Source organism: Nannobrachium achirus (genome assembly GCF_963921795.1).
Source record: "Nannobrachium achirus genome assembly, chromosome: 10".
NCBI lineage: Eukaryota > Metazoa > Chordata > Actinopteri > Myctophiformes > Myctophidae > Nannobrachium > Nannobrachium achirus.
This window is the reverse complement of record NC_137819.1, coordinates 38,183,744-38,202,286: the sequence shown is the minus strand read 5'-3', so window position 1 is coordinate 38,202,286 and position 18,543 is coordinate 38,183,744. Positions and strand designations below refer to the sequence as shown.

The window sequence follows — 18,543 nt, the reverse complement described above, 5'->3', positions numbered from 1 at the left end:
GCTAAAAAGATGGGGAACCACTGATCTACAGCATGATGTCAGTTGTCTGACGTTCAGGTTTCAACCCAATCAGAGCCCCATTGACTTCCTTATACCGGTAGTTGCTTTATCAAATTAAAGTTGAATATTTCAAAACCTATAAAACGTGGGGACTTCGTCGCTTCTGCGGCCTACTGGCAATATGCATGAGAAATATGACACTGTTTGCACCATTACAGTAGATCTGGCTGACAGACCGATCCTCTTATAGACGGCTAGACTCATGCAGAGTCACGGACGTCATAAAAAAGAACGATTAATGCGTTCTCCTTGGGGAAGTTTTTTATGGCGTGGCACTGTAGGGGGCGAGCTGGCTAGGAGAGGGTCTGCCTGTGTTTATGGCACTAATCTCGTACATCGCTGGACCGATCAGTGCCATATATTTATTGTGCATCCTGCCAGTAGGTCACAGAGGTACCTCAAAAACTCTTTTCTACGTTTTATACTTTATTAAATATTAAAATATAATTTGATAAAGGAGGTCAAAAGGGGCCTTGAGAGTAATATGTCAGATATGTCATAGTTTAGTTTAGTCTATTTGATCACTCACATTTTTACAAGTCATACATCCACTTAGTCATTGTTACATGTGATCATAAGGAATAGGCTGAAGCTGAAAGCTTGTGGATGCCTATCCTACTTATTCATGGAGTAAAATACAGTGATTAGTTATAGGAATGTTTGAAATTCAAGGATACATCGGCCTCATAGCAGATATGAGAAAAAATAAATAAATAAATGGAGATAAAGGAAACGCCTAGCAGATAAGAGAAAATTAAGAAAAGGAAAAAGAGAGGAAACAAACAAAACTAATTATGATAATAATAATAGACCTCTAGACTTACTGCACATTTAAACAGAGCGGCTGCTCTAAAACACATTTTAATCCGGAGGCTTTTCCCCCCCCTGTATAGCATCTAAATTGGTACTAATAATAATAATAATAATAAAATAAATCAGTCTGGCCACATGAAGTCTGATCCACGCTATATGAATGATATGTATTTTTTATATTTCTTTTTTTAATGTGCAAGTCAAAGGCAAATAAAGCAATAGTAGTCATTAACACCACGAGGATGCTAAACAGGTGCTGCTGCTGCTTATCCCTCTTCTAGGTACATCAAAAATACATCAAAATCACTGACACATGAAAGCTCATCTCAGTCAGAAATTCCCATGGCATCTACATCTAAAACTCACAATCCCCAAATGAGTCTTTATCAACGCCCTCTGGCATTACTATGCCGACACTGAGGAAACACTTAATGCTTCACTTAACCAAAATGGGTTTACATTTGTATTATTACCTGTTGCAATCGAACATTTTAAGATTTAAATGCCTGTTTAAATAATTTAATTACTGTGTAGTATTTACCGATTTTTGGACAACATCCGTAGGAGTACTTTCTAAAAATGTGTTTTACGCAAAACTATAACAGACCCGCAGACGGACAAACAGGGTGCAAAACATAGTCTCGGACATGCCTTTCGGCCTGGTGGAGACAAATGCAGTGTTACCGGCCCAGAGCCTGTGGCCTTGGTCCCTGTGTATTGTGCCATATTTCAAACGATAACTTTTGACAGAAAGCCATCACATCACACTGGCTGCCTTGCATCACATCAGCCCATCATACCGTACAGCTCTCCCTAGGCAATGCTTTTTGTGTGAGAGAAAAGATTTGCATGACAATGAAGAAGACAGCCACAGAGGACTGGCACATTTTTACATGTCACAGATGACTCGTCTGTTATTTACAGATCAGGATTTGAATGATCATCATTGCCAGTTCTGTACACGTTTGTAGTTGGAGAAACCACAGACTCCTTTTGCCAGTGCATTGTAGCGGGCACAGTATGTACAATAAACAAACTCATAAATAAACTAAATAAACTCCTTCATATTTTAAGCATTCATCTCACATTCAGTTCATCTAGACTAGAGGAATGCAAAAGTGGAACGTGGTTGTACTGTATTCCAAGGCAGATTCTTCATCTACTTACTAGATGATGATTTGATTCTGACTTTCTTGTTGACATTTTCAAGCGCAGAAGCCTGCCACAGTAATAAAGTTACCGTTTTCATTTTGTTTCAGGGCAGAGAAGACTTTGGATTGTGTTTCAGTATGAGGGGTTTCTTTGTTAGCCTGGAATCAGGCAAATCCGCCGGTACAAAAAAATGCCCTTGGTGGATTTGGGTCTGGGTCTGGTCGGTTGCGTGACCAATCAGGGCCCAGTATTGGTCTGGTCAAACCGATTGTGTCCAGAGCCATTCTTTTTAACCCGCCTCTTGGAAAAAAAACCTTCCATATAGAAGTACCAGACTCATATCCACGCAGCGTTATAGTCTGGCTAAGTGATGCTAGTTCTGTGTGTCTATCTTGTAGGATATTAGATTTTTGTTTTATTTTATTTTGCTGAGATTAACCAAACTGTTTGGAACAGCTTCACTTTCTACATCACCAACATGCAATACACATACTCGCAAAAGTTAGTGATATTTTTATATCGCCCCGGGCATACTAGACGGTACACATTGAAAAGTGCTACATGAGACGAAGGCTGGGAGAATACAGCAAGCCAATTGAAGTACGTACGTAAGTAAATCGCGTCTCGTTTTGAAATCATTTACGAACCACTGATCTAGAACACACTATGGGACCAACATTTAAACTGAGATTGAATTTAGGAATGTGTTTATATCATAGCCTATGCCCCAGTGCTTAGACATTCTGTGAAATATTCTAAAAGAAAAACCTAGTGTATGCCCCAGTGCTTAGACATACGCAAACTTCTAAAAAAAAAAAAAAAAAAAAAGAAAAGAAAACGCGTATCCATGGTAACAGAATAAAACCTAACCATGCGGAGAGTCAGAGAAACTCAGACCACTGAGCACAGACCCAAACTACACATTTGGTGCTTGCATCCACACTCCAAACAGCGGGTGCGATGATGACGCTGGTAGGTTGTGATTGCTGCCATCAACAACTGTCTGCAGAATGACAGAAGAAAAATTGTTGCTCAAAGGTCAATTGAGAAGGAAAGGAAAGGAAAGGAAAGGAAAGGAAAGGAAAGGAAAAGGAAAAAGGAAAAATAATTTTATTCCGCTCATATTCTAATACAAATGCTCATGCCAGTCCCTTATCCTAAAAAAAAAATAATCATGTCGTATGGTGGATTCAGTCCAAGACCAGAATTCAAATGACTAATGAATTACAGACAGCGAAAATGACTCTTGGGGAATCTGTTACACTGAAAGCTGGCTGTAAAACCCTGCCCCATATGCCCTCTACGGGTATTGCATAATTTAAGCCTTCAATCACAAGTGACAAATGCATGTTTCTGCAAATGAAAATAGGGAAGCGTTTGCTTATGTGTTAACTAGGAAGTCCATTACCCATTTGTTTTGCCATCTCATGTTTAATGCAGTTCCATTGCAGCAGGGCTGAAACTTTTTCTCATAATACATTAATATTGTATGTTGAGTATTTTCTTATTTGATCATTGGACAATGTGACAAAGACCCCCAGAGAATGGAAACTTCCAATGAAAGTGTACATACTGTGTAGATTTTGTCATGTGTGGGCTCTACTCTTTTCTCTATGATGGAATACCACCAGGACATTCTGTTTTCATTCCCTCAGCTTTCCTCTGGTCTCAGCAAAGAAACTCTAAAAGCCCCGCTAGACACATTAGGAGTCCACTAGGACAGCGGTACAGTACAGACCTGTAATGTTCATTTAGTGCTCTTTATGCTTCTGTCTACTCACATTTTGTGTATGTGGCAATAATAGAATTTTGACAAAAATGTCCGCCAGAAGCCAGCATGGCGATGACCCCTGCGCTAGAGGAAAGGCCATGGGTTTACTCAAGCAGTTAGGGTTCGTTCTCCAGGGAGCATGAATGCATTCAGCAGAATTTGATTTTGATATAACTTTGATATAACTTGTGTTCAAGTGGAAGGTTTGGCCCATGGGTGGCGCTACAGGAAAGGCCACGGGGTTGCCAAAATCAGCAGGGTTCATCCTTGCTGAGCGAAGTTTAAGTTTCATTAGGTGTGCCTCTCTGCAGGTCTGTGTTCCTCCAGGTGGGAACCGTACATGAGAGGCAGGAAGAACACCAGATGAATTGCTCTTCTGCCATTCTGTCCAGGTCTGCAGGTGTCATGTTGCACTGCTTCAGGAGCTCCCTGATGCTCGTCCTAGTGCTTTGCAATGACCACCAGCTGGTGGCCAGATTGTAATTGGTTGTAGAGTGCAAGCGTGTGGAATGGATCTCATGTCCTAGCCAGTGGAGCTGCCTGCGTGCCAGAGTCGTGCACAGGTTGATATGAAATGCCCCTAGTGAAATGCCCCTTGTGAATGGAATACAGCCACCCTAAGGATTATAAACCATTGAGTTACCTCTAGACCTACTGCACATATAAACAGAGCAGCTACTCTAAAACACATTTTAATCCGGAGGCTTTTTTCCCCCCTGTATACCATCTAAATTGTTTTGAGAAAAATGCTGCTATTTGCTCCAAAGCGACTGCTATTTATTTTAAAAAGCGTTATTCCTTGTGTATATATATATATATATATATATATATATATAACATGTATGTTAGAACAAAATGTGACAAAGCTTTGTTTACACAATGCTGTTCCCCCCCAACTGTATATATGTTCAACTGTTTTTATTATATTTTGACACTTGCTTTGGCAATATAAACCTATGTTTGAATTGATCTAATTTTTAGAGACAGATTCTTAGGAATTAGCTAAAAAAATAATAATAATAGATCGCCTGTTTTAGCTGTTTTTCACACAACACCATCACACAACACCATCATATGATGATGAAGTATAAAATAGGTGGTTGTGTCTGTTCATTTTTATCTTCCATCTACAGTAGTTGAACACTTATCTGTCCATATATCTCTGTAACGCCTTAGGCCTTACCAGCCATGGTGGAGATTCCCAGAGTGACTCCTATCGACATCTCAATCTGGGTTCCCTAGGAAACAGGGGGAAATTAAAGAGTATATTTAGTATCTTGGACCAAACTGATATCACATATGATATAATAAAGAACAAGAACCCTATAAGCTACCAATAGAAAATACACAAATATAATTTTGCATGTACATGGATGCATTGCAAATTCTATTTATCTAGCAACATGCATGAGCCTGTGTTTAAATATGTTATGCAACTACCGGTATAATATAGATTTTGGTATACATTAGTCTACATTATGTACAGACACAAAATAAGACAGGACACCTTAGGGCTTCATGATTATGGCTAAAAGACTATATTATTCACTTTTTAAGAACAGTGTCAAAAGTGCTTGACAAAAGATTCCACAATACAAAGAAGAATCCACTATACAGTTCAAAGATAAAAACAATACATCACAATAACAAGAAATAATGACATCGAGAGTGCTGCGGGTTGGAAGCAGCTTTATAAAGTTTCTAAAAGTTTGTAAGGAGTTTTCAGACAGGATTTAAAACGGGCAGATATTCAGCAAACCTCATCTCCTCAGGAAAGGCATTCCAAAGTGTTGGGACTCTAATAGCAAAGGCACGTTCACCTTTTGTTTTCAAGCTGCACTTTGGAACGTTCAAAAGTGCTTTGTCTGAAGATCTGAGAGTGCGGGGTGGCAAGAAATCCGTAATGTAGGAAGGAGGGTTTACGACCAGTCCATTGCCCATTTGTTTTGCCATCTCATGTTTAATGCACTTCCGTTGCAGCAGGGCTGAAACTTTTTCTCATAATTAAAGCCCTTTGCACACAGGCGCGTTTAACCGCACGGATAAAACGGACAATATAATTTTTTGAAAAGAAAACAATGATTCTCTATGACCTCATGCACACCGGCTCCGAATTAGCCGTGCGACGAGTGGCTGCCGCCGTGCGTTTTTTTCTCGATCGAACCCAGTTCGATTCGTGCGTCTTGTCGCATGCGGTAAAAAACTCATCACTCCTTTTATGACTCCTTTTTGGATCCGCAGCGCCGATTCCGCACAGCCTTGCACACCAAATCCAATGCGTTTTATTCATGCCGCAAACGAAAAAAACGCAACTGTCCTGTGTGCAAAGGGCTTAATGAATATTGTATGTTGTGCATTTTCTTATTTGATCATTGGACAATGTGATAAAGACCCCAAGAGAATGGAAACTTCCAATGAAAAGTGTACATACTGTGTAGATATTGTCATGTGTGGCATCTACTCTTTTCTCTATGATGGAATACTACCAGGACATTCTTTCCAATGCCTCCACTGTTTTCATTCCCTCAGCTTTCCTCTGGTCTCAGTAAAGAAACTCTAAAAGCCCCGATAGCAGCCCCAAGATTCTATGCTGCATCAACTGGAAATGTTCAATGAAGGGTGCTGCTAGAGCAGGGCTCATCATTGTGTTTGTACACAGACAAAATGTGTCCGTGGCAAGACATGGCCTCGTCTGTGGCAAATTCTAGATTTTTACACACCATTATAATGTTCTTATTTTGAGAGGAGGGATCTGGCCTTGTAGGTGATGAGTACATTGTTTAAGCAGTGCTAGAATGGGTGTTATGTGATCAAACTTTCTGGAGCCAGTTAAAATCCGTGCAGCCGAGTTGCAGGCGGGCGGTGAATCGATTTATGTGGAGAGGCAGGAATAGAGGGAATTACAGTAGTCAAGGCGTGAATAAATAAATGCATGAATAACTTTTTGTTAGGTCGGGGGTAGTGACTTTATGTTCCTCTGTGAGCCTGATGGATGGGGAGATGAGGTTGTACAATGTTCTGGCGTAATCCTTGCATAATGGTGAGCAAGGTGCAACAGCTGACCAAATGTAAGACTGAATTAATTGCCAAGCTTCATGATTGCATAACTGTGAAGACACGATTTTCCATTACTTTTGAATATTTATTTATTTAACCTTTATCCATCCAGGGTAGGGTAGAGCCCTACTTTATGGCTTGGTTTCCTCTGAAATGGGTCACACAGCAGGAAACACTTCCGTTAATAAAGAGCTACATGGGCTGGTGGAGCCTGAAATGCACTCGCTTCATCATCCCAACAGGATTCTCAGAGGAGATTACCATGGCCACGGTGACTGATAGAGCTCCAGCTTCTTGTAATATGTTGTACTCTTTATAGGCTTTTTAATAAAAACTAGCTCAGTTGATAAAGTGCCTCACAGATAAACTACAGTACCAGCCACAGTCTACATTCAACAGCATTTGGCTGGGGGCAATTTCTCACCCTGTTAATACGTTCTATTCTCAACAATGTAGCAAGACAGGATGTCCTAAAGTATTGGACACTAACAAAGTACTTTAACTTTAGTATTACTGTAAAAATTAATTGAGTATCTGTGCTTTACTTGAGTCGTATTTTTATACTGTTTTCTGTCCATCTCTACTATGAAACTATTTATTAAGGCAGGGAAAAAAAATATATATATAACAAAAAGACTGTACTTTTGACTATTGTACTTTTGACTCCACTACAATTCTAGGAAGGGAAAAAGTACATCGAAAGACTAACCAAGCCCCATTTTAAATGTAGTGAAAATTGGAGATCTACAAGTAACGCGTCGCTGTGTAAAAAGCAGGTACCTGAGGACTTTTTTGACCAGAAGCGATCTATACACTTTGACTCAGGTACTGGGGTTGGATACTTTGTCCTGCCCTGCATAAACCTTGATGTCCTATTGATGAGGGCACGTAATGTGTTGGCAACCTTGTGGGTGACACCAGCAGGAGATGCCAGATGCTGTAACCCAGGCTGCAAGCTGGGCTTTTAATGGGCTTTCCTCTACAGTGATTCAGCAGTGGGGGACCATAACAAGTAAGAAAACAAACTGCCTAAACAAAACAACAAACATTTTTTTAAGTGTAAATTTGCTAAGTTTACACTTCAAAATGCACTTGCAAGCCAGCTTAGGGTATGCTTTTTCCATCACAATTCCAATTCCATTTATAGCACCGCCAGAACCTTTTAGTACCACCAGAACTCAGATCAAACTAGACAAGACAGAGTTGCAGCCAAAACCATCTGCTCCCGTGTGTAGACATGAAACAGCAGCAGGTATATATCGCTGATCAAACCAAAATGGCCTACCACTTACTGCTGCTATCATGATGGCGTTGTCAAGGAAACCAAATCCAATGAACGGGAGGCAATTGTGGATCAGCACTGGGGAGGAGGAAAAATAAATCAGATAAATAATGAATGAATAAACACCATGGAAACTTTGTAAAAGGTACATTAATCACATGGCAAATTGTTTTATTTTGCTCTGTGCAACAGCATGAAGTTAGCCGAGCTATCTGTTTTGACGAATATCTGCCAAGTCTTTCATTATCTTTTATTGTGTATGTGTGTGTGTGTGTGTGTGTGTGTGTGTGTGTGTGTGTGTGTGTGTGTGTGTGTGTGTGTGTGTGTGTGTGTGTGTATGTGTGTGTGTGTGTGTGCGCGCCTCCAACAGTGGGTGGTGGATACTGAAAAGAATCCATCGCATTCAAATTAGTTATTTTTATTGGCAAGCAAACCTCCAAATGTTGGTTGATATTGCGCTTAGAGTGTCTGAACTTACTGTACCAGCACAGCCAGCATTTGGCTGGTGAAGATCTTCCATACGCATATGGGCATGTATGGGCAAGCACAAATGAGTGAGGACATTAATATGTCAGACTCAGGATGGCAATTTTATGAATGTAAATTTTACTTTTTATTTACCCTGACCCCATTATATAAAGCCTGAGTTATGTATACTTAGACGGCAGGGCAAACGTGAAAGAAGATTCAACTATCTCCGCAAGAGTGACAAAATTTTGAAGCAGTGGCTGCTGAAGGAGCTCTTGCTCCTGAAATGATTTACAGTATATGGGGAAATCCTAACCTGACTCCGCCAGATGGTGTGGAGTCAGGTTAGGGAAATCCGTCATATAACATGCATCTCAATGGGTGAGAAGCACAGCCTGACAGATCTTGGTCTGGCAGGGTGGAGTGGGTGGGGCTTAGCAATATGTTTGTTTATGTTCTTCAAAAACCTGTATGTACAGTACAGTCGTCAGCTATAGGCATGTACATTCCAACCTGACTAATCATGTAGAAAGAAATGTCAAGTGTACACAGTTTGGGACAAAGTACACCTGGGGTAGGAGGGGTGTCTCCTGGATGATAGGGACTGTTTCCACCGCCCATTCTCTTATGACTGTCCTTGTATGCCAATAGAAAACAACCGGCATTTTTCTTGCTCCACAGTAACACAGGCAACGCAAATAAACATTTGCCAGCAGCCCTGCCTCCCTCCCTTTCTTTTTGGGGGAATAAGAAAAAATTATCATTGCACAAAAAGGAATATCACCTTATTTTTTACTTCTGTAAACCTGTGATGTGACAATAAAGCAGATTCTGCTTCTTCTGCCCATCTCTCTGTAGCATGATTTGGTTTAAGAGCTTAACTTTTTATATTTATTTATACCCAATTATTGAGTTTTCTCACCATGATATTAAATATTGAAATGATATTGCTTCAAGGTTTTTGTTGTAGATTAGAGCACATGAAATGTGTGCCTAATCCCATCACATCATTCACATGTTTATAATGTTCCATTACAAACTGCCAATAAGTTAATGATGTTCATGACACTTTAGCTTTCAATCACTACTGGCTAATAGTACTGTACACTACTGTATGTATAAGAAGCTAGTTGATAGTTTGTCATTTTTAGTACACAATCACTTTATGTTAGCCTGCCAATATGATGATGTTTCTGATTATTTTCTACACAGTTCTGTTATGCATAGCCACCTTGAAACTATTTTACTAAATAATTAGAGTATATACCAACTTGTCCAGACACCACTACAACACTGATTACACAATTTATTTTGTTATAAACATCTATAAGTTCTGTAGGGAGGAATTTAAAATGCCTTCTTCTTCACCCTGCCCTCCAGGTAATCAAACGGAATGAATTCTGGAATAAACAGCTGGCGAAACATTAGTGAGAACAAAACATCTTTTGTTATTGATTAATTTGTTTTGGTAAAACAAAAGGGAGAGCGGCTGTTCATGTTCAGAGCAATTAAGGAACATAAATTATTTGCTGGGGATGAATTGGGGAAGCACAGTGGTGCAGTGGTTAGCACTGTTGTCTTACAGCAAGAGGTTTGAAACTTGGCAGATTGCATTATTTTCTGTGTTTGAATGTTCCTCCCATGTTCATGTGAAGTATTATGTAAATAATTGTATGATTCAAATAGGGTTGTACCTATGAATTAACATTTTAATATGGTCCTCACTCCTTTGGGGTATTTTTTGTAGATTTTCACATACAGTATGTGAAATGTGTTTGCCCTCTACATTAATCCATCCTAACTATTATTAACCCATTAAGACCGGGAACGCATCCGTGTTACTCTAGATTTTATCCACTTTAACCATTATTTACAAAATAGCAGATATACAAGCTCACAGCACAGAGTGTTATGCTGCGATTTTTAAAGCAAACATTTGTAATAGTCTAGTGACAAACAGTCAAAAAGTGCTTTAGTTTCCGAGATACCCCTATCAGAGGTAAACCCAAACACAACATAGTTTTTCCTCATCTCTAAGGTCTCCCATACATGAAATGGATTCTTGTATAAACATAATTTACCGCAAAAGTGGTGAAATTGATATATAAAGTTATACACTCCAATCTAAAAATAAAGCCTATCCGTCTGTGGGTTAAGGCATATAAACTCATGTAGATTCACAATGGAAGCTCTGAGAGGTTCGAAACTTGGCATACTTGAAGCCAGGACATCTCTCTACATTCTAGAAGAGACCAAATGCCAATATCTGGATTGAAATGGGAGATATAGTCATTTGAACACATACCTACAATCGGCGTGTATTGCCTTTATTGATATTACATAGTGTAAAGTGACAGGAAATGGGGAGAGAGATGAGGGAGTGACACGCAGCAAAGGTTGTAGGGATCGGGATTCAATCCTGCAGCACGCTGTCTCAGGCTTAGAGCCTATGCCCTATCTATGTGGTATGCGCCTGGACTGCTAGGCCAGCAGGCGCCCCCAAGACAGAGTAGGGTTGATGCAACATTGTTTAACATAAAACAGGATTGTTTAATTTGTGGGAATCAAGGCCAGTACAAGACCAGAACATCTGACAGCCATTATGACTGTTACAAGTACAGTAAGAGTACCAGAGACGAGGTCCTTCATGCAGGATCAGAAATGCACATGCCACTTTGGAACAGCACATGCCACTTTGGAACGGCACATGCCACTTTGGAATGGCACATGCCGGGTATGAGCTGCGACACATACCAGGCCTGCCGGCAAGACTTGGGCAATGAGGCCCACGTATAGGCAATAAGATACAGATAGAACAGGTGGAGCCAAACACTGTAGTATAACTCAACTGTAACCAAATATGTTATATGATATAACCTCTTCAGAATTGTATGACTTGCTTCAATGAGGATAATCTTGAGCATCAAATGGGTGGAGCTTGGTTTCCCCCAGCCAGGTTTGCTAAATAATTTGAGTTCTACTGTAAGCCTGCATTTATCTCTGCACTATTGTTGAGGTTGCATAAAATTACAAATTTTCTCAACTTTGGGACATTTCATACACCCTTGATAAGTGAATTGAAAATAAAACTAATCAGTGTGATATCGTAGATTTCATTAGGACGGTTAACATTTCCCCCCATTTGGGACACTATATACGTTTAGTGATAGAACTCCATGAGTATACAAGCTACCTTTACACAATTGGTATTGCTGAATTTAGTAGAACCACACCTTTCCAACAAGCCCCCATATAATATGTCGATATGGTTATCAATCTCAGAGTCACTACAAAGTAAACAGAGCTTTACATAGATATCTAGAAGACTATAATAGAATGTAGAGGGATGTCCTGGCTTCAAGTATGCCAAGTATGCCAACCTCTCAGAGCTTCCATTGTGAATCTACTTACAGTGCCAGCTGCCAGGGGAGCCATTGCTCAGAGACACTTTGACACATAAACCGGGGCGGTGGGGGTGAACCAAACCCTTCCGTTTCCAATAGTACCTGGGAAAAAGATTGATTTACAAACAAAAATCCCTCAAACAGCCATAGCGCTCAGTGAGGTTTAGCAGACTTTTACTCAATTATTCAGGTACTGTACAGTAACTTTTTAATAACTAGAGACTAGGGAATAAACATAAATAACACGATCAAAAGGAATACTGTATATAAAGTATACAGAAAAATTGTCTATGTTCATGTGCAATATTAATAATGCCCAAAGATGTGAATAATACAACGTTACTGTGTGTATTGTTCTGCTCTTAACAGGAGAGAACATTCGATTGTGATCATAGATTGTGATTACAGTTTCAATAGATGGCGTAATGAGAGGTCCAGTCAGGGTTGACATTTCTTCTTTGTTTATCTTTTAATCAGAGAAAGTTTTTCAGAAAAGAAGAAAATACGATTATAGTCTAAAAGGCCCTGTGTGGTGGTTGTGTGCATCTTTGTGTGCACAGAGGCTGTCCTCACTGATCCCATCCCTGTCCTGTTCTAATCTATTAATAATCTGAATGCCACAGCCTCTGTCATAGTGTGGCTCTGTGACAGACAGAGCCTACACTACTATCCTTGTGTTCACGTTTGTCATCTATCTTTCACTATATCTATATCTATAAATATTTGCCTACTGTACATGCATACATTATATTTTATTCTCTTTGTGTGAGAAAGAGAGAGAGATAGTTTTCCATCACTGACAGAAAAACAACTATCATCTCTCACAATATGTACAACCCTGTGCTGGAGTGTGTGTGCATGCACGCAAATGTGACAGAGAGGAGTTTTAATGTCTCACCATATCGGATTTGTGCTGACGTGGGTGGTGAGGCTGCCACAGTTTCTAGAAGAAAAAAGCAAAAGAGACACAGGATCAATATCACATTAGTTTGCCGGTATGCCAAGCAATGTTTTACCTCGACTTGTCAGAAGAGGAACATGGGTTTGGCAATTCTTCAAAAGCAGCAGGCTGGTAAATTTTCACAAAACTGCCTGCACATAGACTGAGCAGATGGTGATTGATTCCCTGTGCTTTAACAAATGAAACCTGTAAAAATGCACCAGGCATTTTTCAGAAGGTAGTAGCACTATCTAACAGCCACACTGCATGAACACGTGCCCAATATGTCTGACACTGACATGAGCCTACAACGCCATGCTCATCATGATATTTCACTTTGTCACACTGAAGAACACAAGATGAATGTTTATTCCACGTTCACGGCACAATGTGGAAATGTTGTTTGGAATGGCACTAAGACAGCCAATGTGTGTATGGTAACTATTATATTGTAACTCTCGGTCAGTGCTTTGTTTCTGTAAATGTAATGCTACTTCGTCTTACTACATTGTCACATAAAACTAACAAAAAAGAGCTAGTGACAAATTAATAACTACAACTGATCCATTGGAAGACATTCTCTGAAAAGTAAGAGTTTTGGACAGACAGTACAAGGTTTCTACCCGACAGCAACAAATCAATATAAAAGATAGCACAGGGGTTGACAATAATGGTTGCCTGACTGTCCGTGGCAAGTACCGGTAAATAAAACGTTGGGGACAAGTGGAGTTTGCTTTCAAGTTGCCTGACGGCCAAGTGCGTTTGGACATGACCTTTGGGCAAGTAGAACATGACCTGTCCTGTACTTGCCCCGGAGATCTTAGTGTCAAGTCAACCCCTGCAGCACACATTGGCCAGGCTAGTGAGCACTGCAGGGAAGAATGCCTTGCTGAGGAAATTGAGCTGACTGGATATAAACGATGGAGGTTAGTGGAACAGAGTGCATTCAGGGTGAGAGTGCAACAGGGTACCACACGACACAAGTAGCTACTTCATAGTGCTGGTGATGTGGACAAAATGTAATTGTTTTAATTAAATTATTCAATATCAATATTATATATAATATGAATTGACTTTTGAATGTAGCACCACAATGATCAGTTCAAGTGATTAAATCCCGGAAGAGACAGTTTTGCCATATGTAAAATGAAATCCAAGAAACAATATCTAGATTAAACTTCTTTGCCTTTACTTTTGTCTATTTGAAATATTTAAAAATGTTTTTCAAAATAGTAAAAAATTGTAAGAGTCTAAGGATAAGGCATAAGGCATAGATGAAAATAGAGCCAATAGTATCGTATCACAATATCGATATATTGCCCAGCCCTAGGTTTTCAGCGATGTTTATTTAGAATCCCCATTATCACAGTGTGTGTGTGTGTGTGTGTGTGTGCACACGTGCGTGTGTGTCACACATATACATTACATAAAGTATATATTTTGTCAATACAATCCAAAAGAAGTATATGCATGATGTGCTTGACTAAAATGAGACACATAAAGAAAGCAGTCAGCAGAGTCATGTTTCAAAGTCAACAGGCAAAGCCCATGTAGGCCTACTGTGTTGTGGTCGTCAACATGTTCACACAAATCTACCGACTCAACGGCTATTCTGGAAAAGGTCAGAGATGTTCTATTTTAGAAGCACAGAATCAAAGACTCTATCCAATAACGAATCTCTGGCACTCTGGGAGGAGGAAAGCAATCATGCAAGGCTCGGATCAAAATCTAAAAGTCCACTTTCACAGAGTTGCCACTTGCCAGCTAGGATTTTTAGAATTGACACCGACTGGTAGGGTGGACAAATCTGCCACCCACAGCCAAGTTGATTCATTAAGTTAAATTCAGGGGCGAGATGTTGCAGGAGCACAGAGGGCCGACGTCCCCTTTCTTTTCAAGCTGTACGCACGCGTGCGTGCATGGCACGCACGCCGTCAAGATGTGTTGACGCCGCGGTCAACACTTCAATCCCCCTACCTGGCTGCTTTGCATAACAATACTCGGGCATGCCTCACATCATTCGCCTCATATTCTCGGCTGTGTTTACTGGCAGTGCCTGGCTAACGTGCTTAGATTAGATGATGACAATAATTAAAATGCTTTTTATTAAACAATACAGAAGATACGGATAATTCTGCTTGAGCGCATGTATTCTGTTACCCGTGAGCCTTCAGTAAGCACTTTATTTTTTTTAAATCAGAACATTTGTTTAGCATGCCGTGGCAAACTGGCTAGTATGCTCCAAACCAGGTTGAGGTGGAAACATTAACAATGTAACTAAATGGAAGGAGTTCCGGGTTGAATTTTGGTGATATTGCAATAGGACCTCATCTTGGAGCACAACAGTATGCAGCAGAGGGTGAGGGGCTACTTTAGGGCATGCTCTAGTCTAAAGGCCAAACCGCACCAATGCAACTCCTTGCAACATGCAACTACTTAATGCAACAACATGCAACTACTTCGAACTGCCAACAGAAGTCTGGCCAGACTTGTTGAAAACTAGTTATTTTAGTGTGTGTGTGTGTGTGTGTGTGTGTGTGTGTGTGTGTGTGTGTGTGTGTGTGTGTGTGTGTGTGTGTGTGTGTGTGTGTGTGTGTGTGTGTGCGCGCGCGTGGGTGCGCATGTGCGCGCGTGTCATGCCACTGTAGACTCCTTGGACTTTCTTCTTTAAAAAATCACACCCGTGTGAACTGAGCGGTGGTTTACCCACCCCCTCCCCCCTTCCCCCCTGTGTGTGTGTGTGTGTGTGCGTGTGCGTGTGTGTGTGTGCCTGGCCTGGCCTGGCCTGAAAACAGCGCCCCTCCCTTAACATGTGTGGTCATAAAAGGTACTACACCACAGGCTTCAGGCTACATACAGACCCACCCACCCACATACAAACATACCTACACACACGGCCACGCTATGGAGACGGTGTGACTACCGCTTAAAATGTAAAGTTTTCATTGTATTCATGAGTTTTGTTATTAACATCAACCAAAACGTATTCATAATAAAGAAGACTTTCCTTTCAGCACATTCATTTCAGATGCCCTAGGGCACACAACAGGAGTAATTAACCATTTTACAGATGATTTTACTTTCTTTCTAATGACTCCAGTACAAACACACACATTAGCGGGAAACTTCCTCTAAATGATAGATCCCACAGATGTAGACAGAAACCGGGACAGAAATGTATTGTCCCGGTTACAGCACATTTTGCAACCACTTTGACAAATGAGATGCTCCCTGTGTTTCCAGACAATCCAAAACGCAATGATTTGCAACTTGCAATCATTTGCAAGAAATTGTGGCGGTCTGTCTTGACCCAGTTGCAGGTCAGTGCAGTTTTGGGATTCTGTTGTAAGGGTTGCAGGTGTGTTGCAAGTTGTGCAAGTGGTTACGACTGTTGTGACAGGTTGCGTTTCGAAACAATCATTGGTGTGGAGGACTGGGCTTTACCTTTAAACTTCTTCTAGTATAGAGTAAATGCACCCCAGTGTTCATCTCAGAACAATCCATACAGAAAAAGTTAAAGGTAATAGGATTTATCGATTGCAGTTTGGTTTCAAAGTAAAATAATTACAGGGAAATAAATACAGGCAGAGGGAATGGTGTCTGCAGACACCACCGCACACTTCTAGTCGGTCATAAGTGATCATTGATTTGAGAGGGATTATTTTGAGTCTAGATATTGTTTTCTAGAAAATCCCACTCGTTATGCCTTTAAAACATTGTGCTCTCCACTACTTATCAGGCGAGCAGAGCCCTGGGCAACGTTGCCTCGATATTTTTTGAAAATGTATGCTAATTTGTGCAAATTTTTGAATATATATATAAGCAAATATTGAAGTAATAAAACCCTCCCATCAATCGCCAATGCTGTACCAAATTTGGAGCTGCTTCATGCATGCACATAGTCACACACCAAATGTTGCTAATTGTTGAACAAATAGGTCTTAAAAGTAGTTGTGTGTCTGTGTCCTTCCTCTGTTTTTCTATTACTAATCCCTGAACCCTGAACATATGCAACGTTCTATATCATGATAAATGTGTTCAAGTCCTCGTCACAGCAGGTCCTAATAAGGATTAGGGTTAGGTTTAGGGTTAGGGGTTAGGTTTAGGGATAGAGGTTAGGGTAAGGCCACAGGTCACAAAAACGATTTTGTGTGTGTGTGTGTGTGTGTGTGTGTGTGTGTGTGTGTGTGTGTGTGTGCGTGCGTGCGTGCGTGCGTGCGTGCGTGCGTGCGTGCGTGCGTGCGTGCGTGCGTGCGTGCGTGTTCCATGAAGAAAAAGAATAAACCTGCACACTCATCTGCTCCAATGTAATTTAATTACAACGGTTTGAGCCAAGGTTCTTCATCGGGTCAAAACCTCTACGAAGAGCCTTGCCTGAAGTTGGCTGAAAACGTTGTCCTCAAATTACATTGGAGCAGATGAGTGTGGAGGTTTGTTCTTTTTCTGCATGATACTTTCCAAGCTTCCAACCCAGCACTCTCAACCAAGTGATTAGTGGTATTCTATTAATATTTTTGGTATGAGTGTGTGTGATGCCACAGTAGCCTTGATCATTCTGCTTGACAAAGTAAAAACGGCATTGTATTCATGAGCTTAGTGATTAAACGTATTAATTTCAGATGAACTATGAATAGGACACACAATGGGAGTAATTAACCATTTTGACATCTCATCTGATTTTACTTTCTAATGACTCCAGTACAAACACACAAGCCTGTGGGAAACAGCCTCTAAATGCTCCCACAGATATATACAGAAATGTACTATGACAGAAATGCCTATCATACTGTATCTGTCAATCACAGCACATTTTGCGACCACTGAGACAAACACGATGTGCCCTGTGTTTCCAGACTAAAAGACGGTCTAAGCAGAGCAATAGAGGGAATGGATTAACATTTTTCTCCTGTTATTGGCTAACTAATTGGCTGCCGTTTCTAAACTTTCTACAAGGCAAATTTCAAAAAGAACATCTGACAGAATAGCCGCTTTGAAGGAGACCTCCTGTCCAGACTCCAGAGAGAGCACAGATCGCCCCAGAGGAAGAGTGTAAGTCTTTGTATACACAAGCACAGTTTGTCATCATTGCACAGAAATGCACACTCACTGCTCCTTAAACATACTGACTGGGAGAGAAAGTAACACAAAGAATGTGCCAGATGGTTTTACAGTTTTGGCCATGACTCCTTCACCACATTGGCAAGCAAGCAGCCATCCTTCAAAAGGTGCCATTGCCTTCTAATAAGTCTAAACATCTCTTTAGCGTACCAACGGCAGCTGTTGAGCTGGCTGCATAGCCTTAATTCATGTACTGTGCCGTTGCCAGTTAGTACCTTGGCCGTGAAGTGACAAAGTGTCCCTTCACAGCCAATGCAGAATTATGTTAAAGAGGTGGTGCCATATGTACTTTTTCTGGTTTTCATGTGTCTAGGAATATAACCTTACATGCTCATATTTCAACTAACATTACAAACAATAACAATAATCCATATGTCCATTAGTCCATACTAGAAGCTGGGCCGCCCGAGCGTCTAGTCGGCGACCTGGCCAACTCGGAACAATGTAAATAGGGAATGAATGCCCCGCCCTTTAATGC

The 18,543-nt window shown here is 40.6% G+C and overlaps 1 protein-coding gene across 1 annotated transcript in view; it reads right to left on the bottom strand.

Moving 5' to 3' along the window:
* Positions 1–18,543, bottom strand: part of tmem65 (transmembrane protein 65) — a 34,683-nt gene that overhangs the window by 2,894 nt on the left and 13,246 nt on the right. Inside the window, exons 2-4 of the mRNA XM_080734436.1 lie at positions 12,906–12,950; positions 8,146–8,213; positions 4,980–5,034 (exon numbers count right to left, since the gene is read on the bottom strand). Of these exons, the coding sequence (XP_080590562.1) occupies positions 4,980–5,034; positions 8,146–8,213; positions 12,906–12,950 (168 nt within the window). The remainder of the gene's footprint in view (positions 1–4,979; positions 5,035–8,145; positions 8,214–12,905; positions 12,951–18,543) is intronic.